This window comes from Manis javanica, chromosome 8 (assembly GCF_040802235.1).
Source record: "Manis javanica isolate MJ-LG chromosome 8, MJ_LKY, whole genome shotgun sequence".
NCBI lineage: Eukaryota > Metazoa > Chordata > Mammalia > Pholidota > Manidae > Manis > Manis javanica.
The window spans coordinates 64,320,228-64,342,924 of record NC_133163.1 but is presented as its reverse complement, the minus strand read 5'-3'; the positions used below and the strand labels follow the sequence as shown (position 1 = coordinate 64,342,924).

Below are 22,697 nucleotides of genomic sequence, written 5' to 3'. Positions count from 1 at the left end.
GGCCTCCTCCGTTTAAAGAATCCAGAGTTTTGGGGTGGAACCCAGGAGTCCATATTATTGATAGCTCTCCAAGTGATTCTTGTACACATTCAAATTTAAGAGCCACTAACCCTAGAGGTTTTTTTTTTGTTGAAAATAAATCCCTGATATCACTAGTAGGTATTTGGGGCTTTCCAATTAAAGAACAAACTATGCTTCCCTTGTGCCAGGCCCATTTAGTTACTTTAGTTACTTGTGTACAGGATAGAACAAGCTGGCTCATCTGTAAGAGCAGCAGTGCCCACGCGCGTGAGACCTCTTCTCCAGGACCTCAGTATCTCAGTGAAAGTAGAGAAATCAACCTCTAGCTTCCTTCCTTCCACTGCCTTTCAGAAACAGAGTGCCCTTACCCACAGCTTCAGGTTTCTCCCCTTCCTGAAGTCCTTTCAGGAATCAAACCAAGCACCAAACAATTGTGCTACAATTCCATCCCTCTTCCTGCCACCTCATTTCCATTCAAACAAATAGAGTTCCTGAGAATTACGTCTTGTGATTGCAGTCCCTTCAGCCAACAGGACTGGTTTCCTGCTGGAGTTCCTCTTCCTCAGCTTTGACCAAGACACTGCCTCATACCCAGTCTCTTCTCTTCTACCAGAGCCTCCCTTAAACTGAGCCATCTGAAACCTTGAAACCCTCTCTAGTTCTTGCTGGTCCTTAAGGGCTGACTCCTGCCCAGTCCTGAAGATCCCTATCTTAGGAAAATTCTTAGGGGCAGGCTCCCAGAAAGCTTCCTACTTCCCCCGTGGTTCCTGAATTGCTAGCCATCTCCCGACATGACTGACGCTCACATTCCAAGACCACCTCTTCAGTTGCATCCCTTGGCCCTGGAGGAGGTCTGCATTTCACCCACCCCATGCCAATGTCTTATTTACCCATGAATCTCACCTCTGCCTTGAGAACTTTTCCCTCTTCTGCCTTTTCTTATCCCCAGTGACTGAAGTCCCATTGTGAATTGTAACAAAATCTACTAGTCAGTTTCCAGAAATACAATCTGAGATCCTGGAAAGGAGAAGGCAGCTGTTCTGCTGCCCCTCAGAAGGCCCAAAGTCCCCTCCTTCTTCCCCATAGTACTTGCCTCTGTGCACAAGTCCTTGGTCTCAGCTAAGCTTTTAGGGTTTGGGGATCGGGGAGGCAAGGGTGGGGAGGTGGGTACAGGCCTTGTGCAAAGACCTAAGTGGCAGGAATCAGAGAGAATAGACAGAGAGATCTGCCTGGGCATTCTCGGACCTATGAATATAGTCTAAATGTGGGAAAACTCACTCCCTAAAAATGTGCATGAAGTAATTTACATGAGGTTGATATTCTCAAGCAGGTGTAGATTAAGTTGTTATGCTGTAAAATAGATGTTTAGGTTCAGAAGACCTGGCTCAGTGCTTATCCTTCAGCAGGTTTTGGGACACCTCAAAGGCCCCACCACTTAAAAATAATTAGCTGACTTTCCCACCTGAGCTAGTGATTGACTATCTATATGCCAAGCCAGACTTCTACAGGGGAATAAAAGAAAAAAGACTGGAGTGCCAGGAGGAAGCTTAAGTTTTAAGGTAAATTTGGATTCCCTTAAAGGACAAGAGAAAAGTCTCTGAAGATGCTCTAAACCCAGGAAATCCAGAGTTTTTTCATTCCTGCAGCTTTTTTCGTTCCACCATTTGTCAGCCCTGTTCTGACTTTACATTATATGTGGAAAATAATGCACATAATACTTAGTACTTCCTTTTGATAAGGAAAACATTTCATATTACTAGTACCGAGACTTATTCCTAAAATAATGGAGAATAGCTTCCATATGTATTTTTCTGTCATGCACTTTCTTTCCTTAAGTATTGACAGAGGGGAGGTTTTATCAAGGTCTTTATGAAGGGCTTGTTTATAATGCGAAGATATTAGTGGAGCACATCTAAGTGTTTATCACTAACAGACGACTGAAAGGAGCATATGGCAGGAAGAGAAATATATATCTGTCCAAGAAACGTGGCTTGTTAACGCTCCCACACTCATCTGGAACTCTGCAGACATGTGCTTAATGGCATCTCGCACATCCGCTCATTGTATCAGAGAAGAAAAATAAAAGTCACACACCGATTTCATCAGTATGAGACTATCAAAAAATGCCAATTTGAACATTTCTATCAAAGATGGTGGGATTTCAGCTCAGAAATCCTGTGCTTTCTGCTTCACTGTGGCTGGCATTTGGGTAGTGCTATGTAAGGGGTTTAGAAAAATATGGGCTTTAGCATTTTTGTACAGCTCTTTATGATAAAATAAGAACAATGAAAGGAAGCATGAGGATTGAGCTTGCAACTAAAATTGAGCTTGCGGACAAAGAATCTTTTAGTTCAGAAATTTCTTCTGAAGACTGTCTATAGATTAGATTTAAGACCAAATATGAATCTTTAGAGCACAGAGGCAATTTTTACCTGGCATTGGCCAAACCCAAAGCATTGTTCCAACTCAGATATGACCCATAGAACCCTATTATTTCTTAAAGTAAACTGCATTTATTAACTTGCAGTTGTACTCTGAAACCCCTGCCCCAAGTATGGAGCTTTAAGGGGAGAAGGATAGAAGAGGGCCCCAGCACAATAAAGGCCACTCTATTGATCATTCAGTCATAGAATTCTCTAGAACTTAGAAAGAACTCTAGAGATTGTCACCTGATTCTTATCCTCCATTTTATAGCTAAGGAAATGCTGCCCTTGCCACACTACATGACTTGCCAAAATTATCAAAACTAGAACTGAAATAAATTGGTGTTTCCTAATAATTCTGTTTCCCATTATTTCTATGCCACAGTATTAATTTCATTTTTATAGTTTCATGGTTCTTATAACATAATATTAATATTTAGGCCTATATATTTGTATTCAAAATCATTTCCCACTCACCTACTTAACTTTACAAGGAAGCCATCCCATTCTTCAGGAAGGTACTGCTGAGACTGGCAACGATATGGCAAGCTTGGCTTTTACATCAAAATGGAATTGTGGGTGGGAAAAAAATGGGCTTAGAGTTTTCACAGATTTTCATTTTTTTAATAAAGCAATCATAATAAGAGCAGGAGAATGTCAATTTAGAGAAAAATAGGAGTTGTTTTGAGTATCAGCTTCAGATACTCAAAGAGGGGCCAAATGCCTTTGGTATTCTCGCCTCTCTCTCTCTTCTCCACTGGTAATTTCATTGAATTTCTCCAACCATCACCTCCAGGAAAAAGAGAACCTCCCAAAACTATACCTTCAACTATCATCTCTTAAGCACCCACCTCGTTTTTCAGCTTTCCCCAGGACACCTTGTCTAGCATCTCCCTAAGCTGCTTTAATACAATGTGTTCACAGGGAAATCTGTGTGCTTTTGTCAGCAATTCCTGCGTTTACCATTCAGTCTGTCATCATCATCGTCATCCTATGAGACAAGCTCAAAATCATGGTGCTGCTCCCCCAGTCCCGTGGCCAGTGGCTGCTGTTTGTGCCTGCCATTGTGGTCCATCTTTGCCTCTTGTCCTGCTGACACCAGATGAAGTGCTCCTGGAGTCCTGGGCTTTCCTGATGGGTTCCCTTTCATTTGTTTATTCTAGCCCTTTTCTCTATCTGGAAACCCCTTTCACCATTCTGTAATCATATCTTCTGTCAGTAATTTATTCTAATCCCAGTTTTACTTAGCCTTCCTCATTCATTCAGTCAAAAGTATTTTCAATCTACTCTGAATTCCCAAACATCTTATTCTCTACCTTTCTTATTGTAGATTCATGTTACTTAATAAAAATAGTATTTGCTGAGCATACACTATGTGTCAGGCATACAACCAGGCACTTTATATACATTTTCACTTAATCCTTTCAGCAGCCCTAAAAGACCTGGAAGGGGCCCTACCCCCAGAGATCCCAATTTAACCAGCCGTGGGTACGGCATAGACATGAGAACTCTTATGGACTCCATGGGTGATTCCAGTATGTAGCATGGCTGAGAACCACTGCCATACCTCCAAACCCATTAGCCAGATTGTCTCAAGTAGTAGGTATCAACTCTGAAGCTTTAAAAAACAAACAAATGCTGTTCTCCACCCCAGCCCTACCAAATTAGACTCTCAGGGGTAGAACCTGGAAACCTGTATGTTAACAAAGGATCCTGTCACATGACCAGGATGGAGAACCACTTTCCTGATCAGACACTATCATCTCCCAGTGTCACTACACCACAAGTAGTCACAAGTCTCCTCCCACTGTGTAGTCTGTAGACCCTGTGAGGACAGGTTTCCATTTGATTCACCTCGCTCTGTTCCCTATCATCTAGCAAGGTCCCTTTCACATAATATTTTAGAAACTAAAGAATCAATAAAATGCCCTTTGATGACCTTTTAAGAAAACAAAGATACCTTTACAGAGTACTTACTCTCCTCCTTGTACTAGGGTTTCAATCTCTAATAGACTGAGCTGGAAAGTAAGCAAGACATTTCAGTTCTCTGAGCATCATAGCTGCCTGGCTCTGCAGTGCCAGAGCTGGGGTTGGAACCCGGCTCTTCTGATAATGCTCTTCCTCTACATCTCAGGCCTTCAAAGTAACCACAAAGTGAAAAAAAATCAACTCTATCTGTGTGTGTATACATGCTGCCAGACATGATTCTAAAATTTAAACATAACCTGTCACATGGAAAAAAGCTGTCGGCATTCTGAAATGGATTTGAAAAAATACATTGACTTAAACCCATCAATTAATTATGTGACTTAAGCCTTTCTTCTCTTCATTCCCACTCTCCCTCACCCCCAGCTGGCCATACATACAGAAAAACACACCCTCTGATTGCTCTTTGACAATTCTTGACAACTGTTTAGTTAATGCATTGGTAATTTTCTTTTTTTTTTTCTTGTTCTAATTAGTTTGTGCTGTTCTCAGCCATTCTTCTAATAACCTGAATTTCTGGTTATAAGTGAAATCCTTTTAAAGGTTCATATACAGTTTGCTTAAGGTAGTAAATTGACATCTAGTATAAACTTATCATGTTTCATTTGACAAGAATATTCATATAAAATGCCTACAGGCATAACAAAGTTGAAATGATGCTCAAACAAGACCTAGAAACCCAGATTCTGGGCTCTTTATGCCATTTCCAAGCTAGATGACTCTGCACAGGGGATGAACTTTCTAGAGCCTCTTTCCTCACCTAAAGAATAAAACAGAGAAGGACCTAAGAGAGACCCTCCCATATTTTCTTCCAAATATGAAATGTCATGATCCTTTCGAGTAATAGTAATTTATTTATTAGGCCTTTGGTCAAGATTAAACTAATAATCGGTTCTTATCCTTATTATTCAGAGCCAATATTTTTAAAGGCAAACAGAATTACAATGCAATTTGTGGACTTATTTACATTTTAGAAAGTGTTCTCCTCCATTATCTCCTTTGATTTTTATAATGTAACTGTAGAACAGTCATTATTATCCCCATTTCCATAAAGGAAATTGAGATGCAAAGAAGTTGGAGTAACCTGCTCAGGGTAACAAAATCAGAAAATAGTAAATCTTGACTCCTACTGAACCTAACTTTTGACCCCCTTTGACATTTTAATGGCCATAGGAAAAGCTGGAGATTGGAGGCTGGGTGAATCTGACATGTAGAAAGCTTCCCATCAGTAGCCTGTCTGCTTTCCCAAAATGTTTTCTAACCCACATGCCTATAAATTCCTTTGGAATAGAATACCAAGTGGGGATTTATTTAACATATCATTTCTGGATGTGTATTTTTCTGAGCATTTTTAGATCTGTTTTTCCAAAAAGCTGAGTGTCCCTGATAAAACAAGACAGATAATGATAAATGAGCATCTATGTAAGCCTAGCTGGGAGGAGGACCAGAGACTGTTAACACCCCTCCTGGGAGGTTAATCCCATTTCTTGTAGCTATTTCTTTATTAGTTAGTGAGGTCTTGCAAAAATGTGTGTCTGTGACATGTGTTTTAGCATCCTTGCCTCTAGGAACATTTTCAAATATTCATAAAGTAGCTCATCTGACCAAAGCTTAAAGCAAAGGTGCATTAAGTATGAATTTAGTCAACTTCAAATGTGGGTGGTCGAAAAGCTGCTCCTGAAATAACCTAAATAATTCTCCTCCTTGGTGTTTCTAGATTCACAGCTCTAGGAGCAAATGTGAAGGGAGTAGGGGAAGAGGTATCATTTAGAACAGCCAGGACTCTGAAGAGCAGCCCCCTAAGCTTTGATCCTGCTTCCTGACTGACAGTAGTGGGGCTTGCTTTTGGAAAAGTAAATACCTTACGGGAAACAAAAACAAAATGAAAAAAGAATTACCAGTCAAGCCCCAAGGAAGGACAGCAGACAGTAGATCATATTGCTCCTTGGAGGCCAGTGACCTGCTTCCCCTTGTGTTTCGTTAAGGCAAAGAGGGGAAAGTGGAACCTCAAAAAATGGTGTGTCACTCAGTGATGCATTTAGAGATGAGAGGCATGCCATATGTGGAAGCGTGGGTAGCTACTGAACTGAGCTCCATGGTACAGTGAATCTCAGGGATTACCTCTACAGCTGGGCCTTGGAGAGTCCCCCACATCATAGCAGGGTCGTAGGAACACAGCCAGAGTATATTACTCTCTCTCTCTCTCTCTCTCTCTCTCACACACACACACACACAAACACACACACACACAATTCTCTCCAACCCCCCCCAACACACACACCGAACTTCCATCATCCCAAGGCAGAATCATACTAATCCTTTGTACTTTCTACCCTTTTATGACTTTGTTTTCCCAAAACAACATTTAAGGAAGATGACAGGATGGCTCCTCTTCTATGTGCTATTTCTATGCAAAGGAACTTTTTCCCCTTTATAAAAGTAATACCATTTAAAATGGATGAAGGTGATGAGCTGATTTGGTTTTGTCCAGGGGGGCGTGGACTCTCAGGGTACGCTTTGGCTAAGAAACCAAAAATTACAGCCCAATCCTCCTATGTCTGCACAACTAACCAATATAGGCCACCAAAATGGTGCAAATCATCCCGACCCTACTTTAATACGAGCTCAAGGAACAAATGTTACCCCAGAGCCCTCTGACCTTCAAGCCCATGGGGCACTGCAGTAACCACAGTATGGCGACTCAGGGCTGCCCAGCACAGAATATCTAGGCCCAAAAGGGCCCAGGCAAGTCATTACCACTGAGTCTTTCACTCACTGGAGTCTTAGGTCTTTTTTGCAAATCGAGCCCCCAGATAAAGGAAAGCTCTGAACCATGCTTCTCAAAGGAGACGGCCATGTACTCCCACTCAGTGAAGATTTGGAGAGACACAGACATTGTCCATTAACAAGGGCTGATAACAAAAATGTTTCCTATTGCACCTCAGCACTCAACATTCTGGTCATTCTATCTGGTTATGAACTTCCTCTAAACAAGATAAAAAAAGTTCTGAAAAACAGCAGTAACCCAGTAAAAATGCTGCCTTGAGAAATGCTCAGAGTAGAATATTAGTCCTCTTTCATCCCTCACCTTGAGGACATTGAGGGCACTTTGAAAGCCATTATGATTATAGAAGATACAAGCTAATATTGGTTGTTCCAGATGTAATTTTACATTTCTCAAAAGAAATACTGTTACATCCCAGATATAAATTTGACTGTGTCCTGTACTTAATGTTCTATTCCAGGTGATTCACATAACAGGCCGGCTACGACTGCGGGTGTCGCTGTCCCATGGGAGGACTGTCCCCAGCCAAATCATGGGGCTTGTGGTTGTGGCTCATGCCTTGCCTCCCCCTACGATCAATGAAGTCAGAATTGACTGCCATATGTTCGTCACTCGAGTAAATATGGACCTCAATATCATTTACTGTGAAAATAGGTACTTCATTTTTGTTTTCATTTGCTCTTGTTGTATGTCACACATTGGTGAGGGCTGGTGTGTTCAGCAGTCTAAAGGATTTCCTCTCCCAAAGAGGCTCATTATAAATCCTGATTGTATTTTTAATGGCTGCTTGGACTGACACCAAACATGCTTTTTATTTAAAATTTACATTGCCACCCTGATTTACATTAGGGACAGTGATGGAATGAACTGGGATACCCAGACATCCATGTGCTATAATTAAGGCCCATTCTGGCCAAGAATCCAAGGAGAGAGCAAGGCTGAGACATTCTTGGCAAAATGATGCCACAGAGGGTATCTCCTGAAGCTTCAGCCAGACCCGCCCCCTGACAGCAGCAAGAGCCTGGCCTCGCGTTGTCTTCCCCAGCTGCTTGTCGGGCTGCTGTAACAGATCACCAAAGACTGGGCATCTGAAACAAGAGCCGTGAGTTTCTCACAGCTCTGGAGGCTGGGAGGTCCAGGATGGAGGCGCAGGCAGATCAGGTTCCCGGTGGGAGCCCTCCTCCTGGCTCACGGTGGCTCCTTCCTGCGGTGAGGGGCGAGAGCGAGCTCTGGTCCCTTCCCTCTCTTATAAGGACCCTAATCCTGTCATGGGGTTCCATCCTCATGGCCTCCTCTACACCTGTTTACTTCCCAAAGGCCACACTTCCTAATACTGTCACATTGTGGACAGGTAAAGGCTTCAACATATGAGTTTAGTGAGGACACAAACATTCGGTCCACGACATATGTAGCAAAAAGAATGAGAATTTGAGGCCTCCAGAGGAAAAAGGACAAGAAAGAAATTTGCAGAACTGTTACATAAGACTTTGTAATTCTGACAATTTCACTTTCATAAATTAAAAAATGAGGACTCATTGAATAAACGACTTGGCAGGCCTTCCTCGACACTGAGCTTTAATAAAAGGACTTTTTAGCCTCTGGTTAGAAAGTTCACTTTTTCCATTATGCAAAAAGCAAGGGACAAGGAAATGGGAGAGTACCCTTCAGACCTTACCCCCGCAAGTCACCAGCCCATCATCAAACTGATGTAAAGAGGAGAGACTCACAGGTGCCGCATGTGTGTCAGCTGTGGAGGGACGCTTTGGCAATTCCATCCCGCCCCAGTGCTACCGGGAGAATGACTGAGTCGGTCTGAGAGGGTGTTTCTGTGGCACAAAGTATCGTCAAGCATGAAGGCAGCATCTGTCCACTGAGCCCTGTGAGTGCCTTTGGAGGGGAAATGAAAGGGTGGAAGACCCAGGTGGATAATTGGCCTCCCCAGGGCCTAACCAAGAGGAAGACGGCCAGTATCTGCATCCAGTCCATTGGAGAGTGCTAAAGATGTTGAGCCAAGTTAGACATGCCTACCGTTTCCAGTGGGGACTTGATTCAGAGGAAAGGATTCACCAGTGGGGAAAGGCACCCACCCGAGCTATTAGTGTTCAGTGGGATAGAAGACACCATGAATCTGTCATTATTATTAAATAAGTAACTCTATTTATTAAAATTCTTATCATGGCAACTGTATATTTGGCTGTTTCTAAGGTATTTTAGAATGGCCAAAGAATATCAGGAAAGATAGCCTAAATGATTAACTGGAGTGGGCAAATAATAATAAAAATAGCTAATTCTTGTTGAACCCGTGTTACCCAACTCAGCAGTGTGCGAAGCTCATCAAAGTCACCATCTCATTTAAGCTTCAGGCCAGGTCTGTGAGGCAGGTGTGGCTATCTCCATCACCCTCTGGCAATTTCAGTTTAAAGAGAATGCTTAAGTGACATGCCCCAGGTCAGGATTCAAACCCAAATCTGCCAGATTCAAACACTGCACTTAACTACATTCTGTGGGGGTCTCCCTATGTTCCTTATCTCTTATTTTCTTCAGAAGTTGGGCTCTACAGTAAGGAATTGGCCATTGAGAGGGACCTTTCACACACATGCATCCATTAAAGGACAGAGTTACAGCCCACAGCTGGTTATTCTCTGATTGAAAATGTAGAATGCTGGAGCTCCAATCCAGAAAGGCAGATAGAAAGTTAAAGGGTGAACTCTGGCTTTACTCCTTTGAGAACCAATGTCAGCCTCCCTGATTGAGATTTACCACTGGCATTCCCTCCAAAAACTGGAGCCTCATCTTATTTGCCTAACTTCCATGGTTGTCCTCTCTCAGAACCAGCAATCAGTGATCACAGATTGACTGACTCTGCTTCATGGACCCGAGTGCCCGTGCTGCCCATCTAGTAACTGAGATCATTTTCTGTGTCCCACTTTGAGCGTTTTAATCCTCCCGTTAAAAAGTATAAGTTCCTACAACCCCTTATTAGACTGAAGGTGATGGTCATTATTAAAGAGGACCTCTGTAGGGTAATTGTCTATTTGGTCTGAGGGTAAAGCAGACCAGTGTGCCAGGCACTATGCTACCTTCATTTCATTTCATTCATTAATCCCCTCGCCGCTCTCTTAGGTTGTTTGATAGGTAAGGAAACCGAGTTCAGAGTACAAGATGCCATCAAGACTCTGATCTTGGCTTAGGTCACCAGACTGGTCTCCCACCTTCTGCACATGTATTGAGAGGGCTTTGAACCCTGAGTGGTCATGTTCGTGGCAGTGGCAGACTCTAGTACAGAAAAGTGCTCCAACTGTTTTGAAGGATTTCATTCCAACAAAGTATAAACTAAAGAAACATCTTCCCTAAAGAACGGAGTGGCTTGTTCCCAGTGTTTATTGTTTAATTAGGGAATTATTAACTAGAAACTAAAGCGGCTCCTTGACTCTGCAGACGGTTCTCCTCTGCATTCCCTAGGACAGCCTCGGGCAAAGCCGACATCTACTGCTTTCAGAGGAGCTGGCAAATTCCAGAAACACCAATGAGTGCCTTTTAATGCCATCCTTGTTCACTCACTCACAATAAGGGGGTGTAAACTACACTTGGAAAGCAGCTAGTGGTTTTAGGAAAACACCAACTAATCTGTTTTGTACCAGAAGACCATGGAATCCTGAGAAAACCCAAAAAATAAGAAGTATTTTATTGCCCCATTTAGTCCTACACTAAGAATCACTAGACATTGATAAATTTACTTAATGGGTAGTATATTTTAACTGTATTCCATGTTATTCTGCTTTTGTTTTGTTTTTCTCTGCCTTGGGGAGCCAGATATGACTCCACAACAACGATCTCATGGGGTGTTTAAATGTGTCATTTCTGAAGATTCACTTCATATTTGAATATATCATAAGTCATAAACCATCAAAAGCACAGGGACAGTAAAGGGAATAAATTAAACAAAAGCTATTTTCTATTTTGGCCTGAAAAATGAATCTGTCCTTGGATAGGGAGGGTAAGCACTTTGACGTGTTTATGTAATCCCGGCAGATGCCCCCCACATGTTTTCCAATTTGGGTTCTATTTTTCTGTGCTCCTGCCTGAGGACATTGACGTCTGGACAATCGATGATGCAGGCTTACGCATACGTACTGTCAGGCACAAGCCTGGAAGAGCTATTCAAATGGTTTAAAAGTTTCTGTGTGGAATCTACCACAAAGTACCAGTTAAAAGGGCCAGGAGTGAAAGCTGGGCTCCCAAATGACTAAGACTAAAGAAGATAATACCCCCAGGCATCTGTATGTCTCCGCATTTAAATTATATCCCTTGAATGCCAATTTAGAGTTTGTGCCAAGAAGCGGCTGAAGCCCTTTTTCATGGAAATACCCCATAGAAGACCAATCTGTTCAAATGAAAGGTGTCTCTAATCATTTGGTATAAACGTAACATGTTTTTATTTTATTATGTAACCTTGAATTATCTTGGCCTCTAATGAGGATCTTGCATTGTTACTGAGTCTCAATAATTTCATGGAATTATGCTGTCTAAACGTGTATTCTGATGCCAAAAAAAAGAAAGGAAAAACCTACCTAATTATTTAAACACAATTGCCTGATATAGCACAATTCCTACTTTTGAGAAAGTCTGTTATACATTAAAGAAATAATCTTATCTATAAAGGGTTTTCCCTCACAGTACCACGTCCTCACAGGTACCCTGGTATAATGGAAATGCTCAGATTTGTCTCTAAGTCTTTTGAGAGTTTCTATATTTTCCCTCTTCTGAATTCCAATGTGTGTTCTGCTCTTTGTAGGATTAGTGATTATATGGACCTGACCCCTGTAGACATTGTAGGGAAGAGATGCTACCACTTTATCCACGCCGAAGACGTCGAGGGCATCAGGCACAGCCACCTGGACTGTAAGTACCTCCTCCGTGTGGGGACCACCTGGCTGGCATCGCCGCTCTCTACTGCTTGCTGGGTTTCAGTGCCAATTTTTCCCTCCCTGTCCCCTGTGCACGTGGGAGGTGACTGTCAGCATGCAGTGAGAAAAATTGAGATGCAAATCACTTCAACTTGTGTTGGAATTACATTGGAAGTTAGACCTGAGGCCCAGAGAAACTGCTGGGTCGTCAGGCCTTCAGCCAGGATTTTGTGGTCTCTCGGGTTCTCTCTCTCCCACAAAGTGACAGAGAACTTTGTCTTCAGTGCTTTCTTGACCCTTTCATTTCCACTCTGAAATTTGTGGTCTCAGTTTCAAAATATGCATGGGAGGAGCCAACTTCAAACAGACCGAACCTATAAAGACTCCCACTTGCCTAGCCACCAAAGCGGGGCAAGGGCAGAGCACACTGTGTGGGCACAGCAGCTCTCACACGGAGCGCCTTTTCACGATTTTTCTGGAAAGAGGGTCATCAGAGGAGCAGCACCTCCATCTCCTGGTGTCTGGGAGAGACAAACATCTCAGCTCTTTGAGTCTGGTTCCCAGCCCCAGACCTGCAGGCTAACCTCCAAGGCACCTTTTGTGGCAGTTGAGCAAGGCAGCCCAGCGGCGGTCTGGCTGGGTGCAAGCAGTGATGCGCATGTACCTGTGTCCTCCTGCAGCGTTCCCTCATTAAATGTAGCAGAGCTGTTTACACTATATATGGAAGAGGTCTGACAATCCCATAGGGCAAGAGACTCTGGTCTGGTGGACCTCTTAGGAGGAGGCTGCCCTTTTCCAAACAGAGGTCCTTTTAATGGCCAATCAATAGGCTCTTCCTAAAAGATGAGGGTCCTGCCAGCTGGATTCCTAGGAAGTTCTAAACCCAGTTCTGAACTCTGACTGTAAATACATGCCAGTGCCACAGATGAGATGGTACAGCTTGAAGTTGAAGTTTTTATGTAGTAAAATCAGCCAGGTGGCCTATGTATTTACTTCCCCTCCCCTTTATTGCCATGGTGGAAGAGAGCTGTTTCAGATCTTTCCTTTCCTCCAAAACCATTAATGAAGAGACAGTAAGCTAGCCAAAGTCTCAAAGTGTGAGCATCATATAATGTGTTCTTAACCCTGCATTAGCAACAATAATATGCACCAAGCGCAATGTCAAATTCTTAATGTACCATGTTTCTGGAAAAAGCCTGTCTGTAAGGCTGCTCTCCAGCATAGTCTACTCCAACACTGAGTGCCTGCCTCGTATTGCACAACAGGGAATTAGGGACACACTTGTTGCTAAGAAGGAATGGGTGTTGTGTATCACAGAAACAGATGGCTCTTCAATTAACTGGGACAAAAAATGATGTTGTTTCCTGAAAAGAAACATAAGGTTCTTTGTACCTGGGAATCTAGAGAAAATGAAGAATAATCAGGATCTCTGATTTTTGGATCAGAGATCCAGAGTTGATAAACCAGAAATCCAAACTTTAAAAATGAATATACTGTTTATAGGATCCTGCCATAGACCATGGGTGTGTGGAGAGAGGGGTGCTTTCTCATTTTGGAATTGTAATTGAGGTCTAAATTCAGAAACCTGGTGCTAACAAAAAAGAACTTCTGTCATCCTCAGTTATTACTTGGAAAACATCATGCTCTTTCTCTGGGATTTGATTTATGGCTTGAAGAACTCCAATTCCTCAGGAACAGTGAGCTAGGGCAGTTCATTTCTTCTCATAAAGCAAAGGTCTCCAACAAATACGTTTGATGCCTTTCTTTCCGATCTACTTTTATCTCATTTTCAGTAACCAGAATAATTTCAGAGTGCTGAAAATAAAACAACTCTGCCATTCGCTATTGCACTAGTCTCCTAATTTTTCTGGTATCTTGCCAGCTAACAAACAGAGAAGGCATGCTTTCAAATTCTTTGGGTGTTTTCATTACTTGATATTGACATACTGGCGCTTGCTTTATGATTTAGCCTACTAACAATGATTGAGTTCACCCTTTCAACTCATGCACATGACTTCTAATTTTAAGTTCTTTTAATAACCTTAAACACATGAAGAACAAATAGAATGAGCTGATAATTCTGCACAGTAAAATACACTTCACATATTTAGCTCTCACGCTGTGGAATAACTCCACAATGTCAAGTAGCACACAATTAGTAAAACTGTAGGGGAAGGAAAAGGAGTGTTTTGATCCTGAAGAATTTTGATCCTAATCAGATTGAAATTTCAACATTCTTGTAGTGCTTAATATCTTCAATCACACACACACACACAAAAAAAAAATCAAACTGATGCCAATGTCAGATTTTTCATTCTGTGACTGAAATAAAATGCTAAAATATACAAATGCATCTCGCTTTGTACAATAAACATTAACATCATTATAAAGTAAGATTGAGTCTAAAATTGTGTGATGGAATGTCTGATGTTTACCTAATTCTCAAACCAAAGCCAACCCAGTAACAAAATGACAGAGCATGTAATAAGTCTTGGTTGTGTAAACATTGTAAGCAAAGGCAAAAAGCCAGCAGAGCATCTTGCTTGTCCAAAGCCCCAGGCTATTGCTGAGGCTGCCTCAGCTGGGCCCTCTTGGCAGGAGAAGGTCATGGTGACATACACTGAGTTCAAGAATAAGATAGAATTCTACAACAAAGGAATGGTTAAAAAATAAGCCACATTAACTGTTTAGCTTTTCTTCTGAGAGCTGTTGGCACAATTCCTCGCTCAATCCATGAAAGACAGGTTTTAGTCATCCGATAAGATTTCTGATCTTTGATATCTGTCTTATACTCCAGTTTAGGCAGGAAACATTTTTTTAAAAGACTCAATAGCCTTTGACAACTTAAAATGCTATCTTTATCATTTACATCATTTTTCCTAAAATAGGCATCTGTAAATCCATACATGAACTTGTCTCTAGAATCAGAAAAGTAAAAGGGAATCTCAGCTGCACTAGAATTTGGCAACTCTGGGCACTTGAACCAAGAACTCGGGACCACTTACTCTCCTACTAGGTCAACACAAGGTGCCTGAGAGTTCACTGGGTTTTGACGTTAAAAGTCACCTCATCTATACTGACATGGAGGGCTGGCCAAATTACACTGGGATTCCAGACTAAGGGAGTTGTGGGTTCTCTTCTTTCACACAGTGATTAAAGACCTCTGTGATTTTTTTTTTTCTTTAAGCCACCTCACTGGAGTTACTGAACCCAATTTCACTGATTCTTCAGGCCAAATTAACCAAATCAGCATTTCAAGGTTTGCATTTTAAACCACTCATATTAGCAATTACTTGAGCATCTATGCCTATCGTCCACTAGCTCTCCACTGCTCAGGAGGGACTGACCTCAAGATGATCAGTCATGCCTCCCTAGAGTTCACACACTCCAGCTACCTGGAGCATCTGTGTCACTCATGAGCTATGAGAGTGGCACAACCATCACCTACTCTACCACTGCCTGGAGCCGGAAAAACACCAGAGCAAACCACACACGCTAAACCACAGGACCGACCATGCTATGCACTTCCTGCTGGTCCCTTTCAGTTCAGCCTGTGTCTACAGGACATGCTGAGTTTGCCTCTCCCTAAAGGTTGAGTCAGCAGCAACCCTCTAGAACCGGGAAAGAGCAGCCTGAGCCTTTCCTACTCCACTAGCAAGGCAAGGTGCTGGGGCTGTGAGGCTTCAGAGGAGGAGCCAGAGAGGGTGGAAGCCATGGCAGTGTACCTTCCTGGACCCACACCCAAGATGTGGAAGTTCTGGAAGAGTTATTTCAGAAAGAGAGGACTTCCAGCTGGTCTGAGATGGTGTAGAGTTAAAAAGCATGGCCTCCCTCATATATATGGGGAATATGAAAAAAAATAGAGTCTCAATGATTATTTCTTAATTACAAAATTCTATACTTCTTAACAAACCTAATACACACTACCTGGCATGAGGCATTCCGTGCTGTTTTGCATCAATAACCCCTACGCTGCCCTCCTGAAGGCGTCTCATCATCAAATGCAAGCCGACTGCTAATGCAGGACTAATGAGTATATCCCCTTCCAGTCTGCAGGCCCTCCATTGTAATTCCTTCCCAGCTCATTTTTTTCCACAACCGAGCATCAATCAAAGTAAGTGCCCTGCCTGCCTAGGAAACACAAGATGCCCTCCGTGCATTTGTCATCTGCCACACAAACAAAGGGGGATTTAATTGTTGATTTGGGTATGCAGCCACTGCACACAGAAAAGGAAGCTGCGAGGAAAGCAAGACAGGAAGGTATAAAGTGTGATGGCTGGACCAAATGCAGATAACACAGAGGATTTTTTTCTGATCACAGAGCCTTTTTCAGGGCTGGGTCTTCAGAGATGTAGCTGCAACCTGATCAGCAGTTGGCTAAACTTTTTTCCAGAGCAAATGAGTTCTTCCTCTTCTTCCATATGAATATGAAATTCCCATGAAAGGAATTGCATATAATTATTATCACATCTGACTTATTTCAGAAGCCAAGTCAGCCTACATCATGTGCCTGTCCATTAACTAAAAAGACTGCCACATGGAGACAAAATAAAGTCAGGTTTTTGTGCAGAAATGAATTCATATTATTCCTTTATGTCTTTTTCTTTCTTTTTTTGGCAAATGCTGACTTGGGCTTTTCAAGTTCAAGGGCAGGCAAACACAAAAAACAGAGAGGAACAGGTGTCCCTGCTCCGCTGTACTACTGCAGTACAGCAACGCAGACTTTCAGGCCTACCCCCCAGGCTTACTGAATCCGAGTCCGCAGTTAATAAGATCCCTACCTGATTCAGATTCATGTTTAAGTTCAGATTCATGTTATATTACAAGTAAAAATGTAAAAATGAGCATAATAGCATTTAGAAGGCATAATTCTGCATGGAGCAAAAGTAAATACATATCGACTAATAATCTTAAAGACTTCATTTTCCTTTCCAATTGGATGGATTGTATTAATAGTAGTAAAGTATGGGTAGTGAATTGGCTCTGAGGGTGTCTCAGTGTTCAAGTGAAACGAGTGTATGATAACTGGATAAAGAGATTGACTTCTTTCCAAAAATGTGAATTTTTGAATATCAGTGGAGACAATTTGTAAATAGGAGTAAGTGTAAACTTGTGCAAATGGAAATCTTTAGCTTTTCCCTGGGTTAGTGTTTTTCTATGTCCTTGAGTGCTGCATGTGTGAATAAGAACAGTAACATCTTCCCTGTTCGTCTAACGCTGGAGAGTACTTGCTGTATAGAAAGCTTTGTGGTATTGCTGTAAAGCTTCAAAAATGACTGAGATGTGGTCTCTACCTTCACAGAACGTACATACTAGTAGAAAAGATAGTGTGAAAGCAGCCAGTTTTGAAAACAGCATAAAATGAGGACTATTAAGATGCATAAACAAAACACAGAACCCCCAGAGGTAGGGATCACCAAGAGAGGATGAGAAGTTCCAAGGTGGCACATTTCCGTGGCCCTGGAGAGAAGACAGCAAGGAGCCGAGATGGCCGGAGATCGGGGGCATGGTGTCAAGGGTGTTCCGGCTTAGAAGAGCCTCCGCCGGACCCCGAAAGCAGCGACACACCGTGCCTTCTCTGTGCCCGCAGGCTAAGGCAGAATTCGGACTGGACTGACGGGCTCTAATCTGATTCTAACATGGATTCTTGGGCTTTTCCTTATTACTGCTTCAAGTAGTAGCTGCTTTTATCATCATGAAAGAAACACCTGATATTTGAGAGACCCCACTGCTCTTACAAAGCATGATCAGAAAAAAACAACAGTACTTCTAAATCATCCATTTTAACCTAAATCAACCTAAATAAAATCAGTTCTCTTACTTCTTATACTGTATACAAGATTAAGAACAACATGCCATTATATTTTTTTTAAAACACTGTCTTTAAAACACTGATTTAAGGAGGCCCTGAACATTTCAAAAAAAACCTCAAAACTTTCTGAAATACAAATGAGTGGCATAGGATTAACTTGTGGATGTGTTTAGCGTACCATGGTTTATCCATAAACATTGGGTTAACTAAGGGTAGGGTTATTTGAACCTCTTTATGAAACTCCCACATCCTCTCTGGCTCCCTTGAATTTTTGGTGGGGCACATCAGCTAGAATGCATCTGGTTACAAGTAAAAATGACTTAAACTTTTTCTTCATGACCAAAAGAAAGACAACTGTAACATTGCCAATCATCAACGCCAAACAGGAAAATGTCCAAAGTCAGGAAAGGGTCAGTCACTATTTTGTGTTCATTTTTGAAAGATAAGAAAATATCCCCAAAAGTTTCCAACAGAGAAAAGCCCCCTTATGTCTCATTGCCCAGCATTTCATTAAATGCCCAAGCCTAAGCCACACACTGGATGGATTACCACGACTGGTTTAAACAATCAAAGTTTATCTCCCTCCCCAGACTTGGGAGGAGACCATCAAACATAAAAACCCCAAATTAGAGTTCTGTTACCCAGAAAGAAGTGGCACAGCATGATGGCTAGCTGACACTGCCACAGGACAGAGAGGAAAGGTGTTAAAGAGTGAGTCGTAGGAGTTTGCATCACAAGGAGAATTGTTTCCTTTATTTTGATTTCTTTTTACTATATCTATATGGGAAGATGGATGTTCCTGAACCTATTGTAATAATCATTTCACAAAAAATATTTGTCAAACCATCATGCTGGGCCCCTTAAACTTACACAGTGATGTATGCCAATTACTTCTCAGTAAAACTGGGGAGGGAGAATAGCTGTTCAGTGAACAGTCAATAATCACTGGTACATGGAAGTATCCATAATGTTTTCACGGCAAAGTACTTGGATTTCTGAAAATTACAGAACAGGCAAACAAACAAAATTCGTCCAGGCCCTTTTAAATATCACCAATTTTACAGAACACTAATTTTTGCATACCTGTGCCTCACCACTTTATGTTTCTTGTTAAAGATGTTTAGTGGACTTACTGACATGACCGCATCAAGCAACACAGGGATCACCAGAGATATAACCTAAGTCTGAGTGTTAAGAGCCACCTCACCCTTTGCCTTTTCCTGGGTCTCTCATCCCAGCTTAGCCTCCCCAACACGCCCTTGTTCATCACTTTTAAAGGTAGGTGAAAAATTCACTGAGGCCGAGTCAGACCCCTGCGCTTTAGTAACCCACACACCACTTTGTGTAGCAGTTACCTCTGTTAGGACTTAGTAGTGCCAACGACTCATAAGCACCTGTCTCCCATTCAAAGGCAAACAGAGACAAATCCTTTAGAAGGAAGAAAACTTTTCAATAGTCTCCCACCGTAGAGAGACTTGCCCTTGCATCTCAACGTCCAGTGTTTCAACACGTGCCAAACCTCAGCCAGTCACTGGCAAGGGAGACAGAGTCACAAGACGAACAGCGACTGATACAGGAGCGGAGCGTCACAGCGCACTTTGCTCTTTGCTGTCCCCCAGCGCCTGGCGGCACTCAAACAAATATTTATGGACTGAGTGACTAAGTCCACCATGTCCCTCATTTCCTAGCCACAAGCCTTTCTTAATGATTAATTTCATGCTGAAGAATTCAACTGCTTCCCTTGATTTAGAAAATCTCCAAAAAGGTGTGGGGGCTAAGAATACATTGCCCTTCGCTATCTTAGGCCAAGAAGGGCAGGCATGAGTAGTAGGGACACTCCCAGGTTGGACTGAAAACAGCTTGAAAAAAACCTGAGACCTTCAATGTCACCGGCCAGCAAGCATTTTGACCTTCCTGTCCCAGAACATGATGCCGTCAATGTTTAAAAGCCCTGCTCTCAGAACATTCTCAGGAAGAAAAAGGAAATTTATTTTTTAAACTTCCCAAATTGACACGTTCTGAATCAATGACGAGTTTTCTGCATGATTCAGTATTAACAGTTAATAAAAATCTATCAATTGGCAGCGGTATAGGAAGAAGCCTCTTCTGAGGTTATAAATCACACAGATAGTACTTGAAGCACGGCTTGTCATTAGTGTATTAGGGGGAAAATCCATAGATGATGCATAGCCCTTCACGGAACATCCACAGGTCTTCTGTCCTTAAGCTCATAACTCACATTAAGTATCAAATATCATTAAACCTTACCAAATATTGCTCGGCACATAGATTTACAAAAACACCAAAAACCAATTTGTGATAATCATTTCACAAAAAATGCTGTTTATAACATCTCGTTCACTAATTGCAAAATCTGTAGGAAAGTGTGCACAGCATCAAAGCCTTGGTTATCCTGTAAGCAGTTCTAAATGGAAACCTGTGTTGGTTGCAAATAAATAAAGCACATAGTGCGCAGTTTCCGGCTCTAATGCCGTTTCTCCTATGGGTTTTGAAAACGACCTTCCTGTAAGCATCAAGGACTCTAACTTTTTAGATAAAGAAACTTGTTCTTGTTTAAAGTCTGTGTCAGGTTCATTCCCCTGTAGCCCACAGTTTTCAAAAGCAGAGGAGAAAGTAATCCAGAATTTTTTTTAAAAAGTCCTGTTTCCAGAATGAAGTTCCCTGTCAGCCTGCCTTGGGCCTTAGGTGGAGAAGCAGAGATTAAAGAGCCAATATTCTTTTTCATGTTTCATCTGCCAGTTTTGTGAATGTAGAAAGAAAACCAGTGGCTACAGCTAAGCACCCAACTGCAGTATTAAGTAGAAAGCAGGACTCTAACACATCCCCTTACTTACACAGACTCCACAGCAGTGAACTCAAAAATAATTTTTTGAGTTTCTAGGAGGAAGCACCCGCTGTCTGTCCACTGCAGCCTCTGACGAAGCACCTCAAGGAGGGGTGAAAGGCGCTGCAGATGCGTCCTGCTATCGCCATGACAATAATGAAGCTCTTTGTTCAGCTGGGTGAATGTGAAGTGTGAAATCGCTGATGAGCTCACCATTTCCTATTTATTCTATACTCACCTGAATACACCAAGTATTGCAGCTTTTTGATGCATATGCAAACCACTAAAAAGTGCTTTTGTGGGACACTTTGCTAAAAGGCCGCTTTTGATATGTGTGCTTCATCTCCTCTTCAAACTGAATTAGACTGCTTCCTTCTTCTTAAGACACAAGTAACTCACTATTTAGAATCTTTGGCTTTGAGTTTGTAGAACAGCCCAACAGGAAGAGACCATGTTCTCTTTTTTTCTCCATATTTCTGAAGGCAAACGTGTCCTGATGTGTTTTGATTTACTAACAGAATTACGTTCCTGCCACAGACACAGGCCTCCTTTATGTCCTTTCAATCTAAGTCTATTTCTGGGGACAAAGTTTTCCCAAGGAAAACTGACATCCCTCCGTTGGTGACTGTGCAGAGCCATGGATGTGCACTTCAGCTGAGAGTCCGTCAGCTCTGGGGGGAGAGTAGGCGACTCTCAACAAGCGGCCCATTTCTTGGACGCCCACCACTGCGCCCAAACTGAGACCAGGGAGTATTTTTAAAAGATACTCGGTAAGATTTAGCATCTAGCCTTTTGGGGGAAATGTGTATTTGACATAAAAGGTCATGTATTCCAAAAGGTAAGTCTCTTCAATTTTCTTTTGATTGAACTGTATTTGCACTGCCTTCATAATTACAGTGTTTTGACACTAATAGCCAAAAATTGTCAAGTGAGCAGGCCTGGACTAGCTGAGCCAGGAGGATTTCAATCTCTTTGTATGGTGTTCTCACAAATGCGGAGTTCCCACTGCCCTCTGAAGAGCACAGTCTGAACTCAGAGGCACCGTTAGCTTGGAAGGTGGGACAGTGCTGATCCTCAGCAAAACAGCCAAAAGCAATTTTGGTGGCCAAGGCCTTCGCAGTGATACCTGGGACCATTTGAGATTGTAAGTGAACCTGCAGAAAATGGACTCATCCTCCCTGTCTTTGTGTTTACCCTGTAAAATCTAAGAAAAGGCCATGTCAGTGTTTTGAGATCCTTAAATAAAAACAAATTCCTACAGCACAACTTTAAAGACATAATTCTAGCGATGTTGTGATGGGATCGGTGATTCAGTGAGGGACACGCGGGCTGCTCTACCACAAGTTTTGGACAGCAAAAACAGACTTTATGATAAACCAAAGAAAATATACCCAGCTGTGTTAGAAGTACTCAGGCTGTATTGTGATGTAAAACTAAAAATATGATCCACATATGTATTTCCTCTCTGTGCTTCCTCTCTTTATAGTTTGAGTGCATTGTTGTAAATTTACTCCCGGGCTCATTGGTTTGATGAGCACCTACCTCTTCTCAAGGGACAATTAACTATTTTTTAAGAACTTCCCATACAAGTAACTTCTACCATGCTTATTTCTGTATTTCCCCACAACAGGAATTTTATAAACTAGACACAGGCATTCTCTCATTTTTCTCCATTATCTAAAGCTACAACTCAAAAATAAAAGTTAACAGCCACTGGATTAAAGAGAATCAAAAAAGTTTTTGTTTTTCCAGTTGTCTAATTTATTACAAACTAAAAAATCCTTTCGAACTGGCACCAAGGTGGCTTTTCTTCTTGAGCTGATTAGGACCACATGAGCTCAGGAAAAGCTGTCAGATCCTGCCTCTGGCGCAGCTGGAATGATCCAACTGATTTGCCAGTATGATTTTTTTTTCTTTA

General features: G+C 42.0%; 1 protein-coding gene across 11 annotated transcripts in view; it reads left to right on the top strand.

Annotated features, from left to right (window-relative positions):
• NPAS3 (neuronal PAS domain protein 3) overlaps positions 1 to 22,697 on the top strand; it is an 877,558-nt gene that overhangs the window by 842,369 nt on the left and 12,492 nt on the right. For all 11 annotated transcript variants that reach the window (XM_073211382.1, XM_073211377.1, XM_073211373.1 and 8 more), the window contains 2 exons: positions 7,676 to 7,869; positions 12,011 to 12,117. In XM_073211382.1, coding sequence (XP_073067483.1) covers positions 7,676 to 7,869; positions 12,011 to 12,117 — 301 coding nt within the window. The remainder of the gene's footprint in view (positions 1 to 7,675; positions 7,870 to 12,010; positions 12,118 to 22,697) is intronic.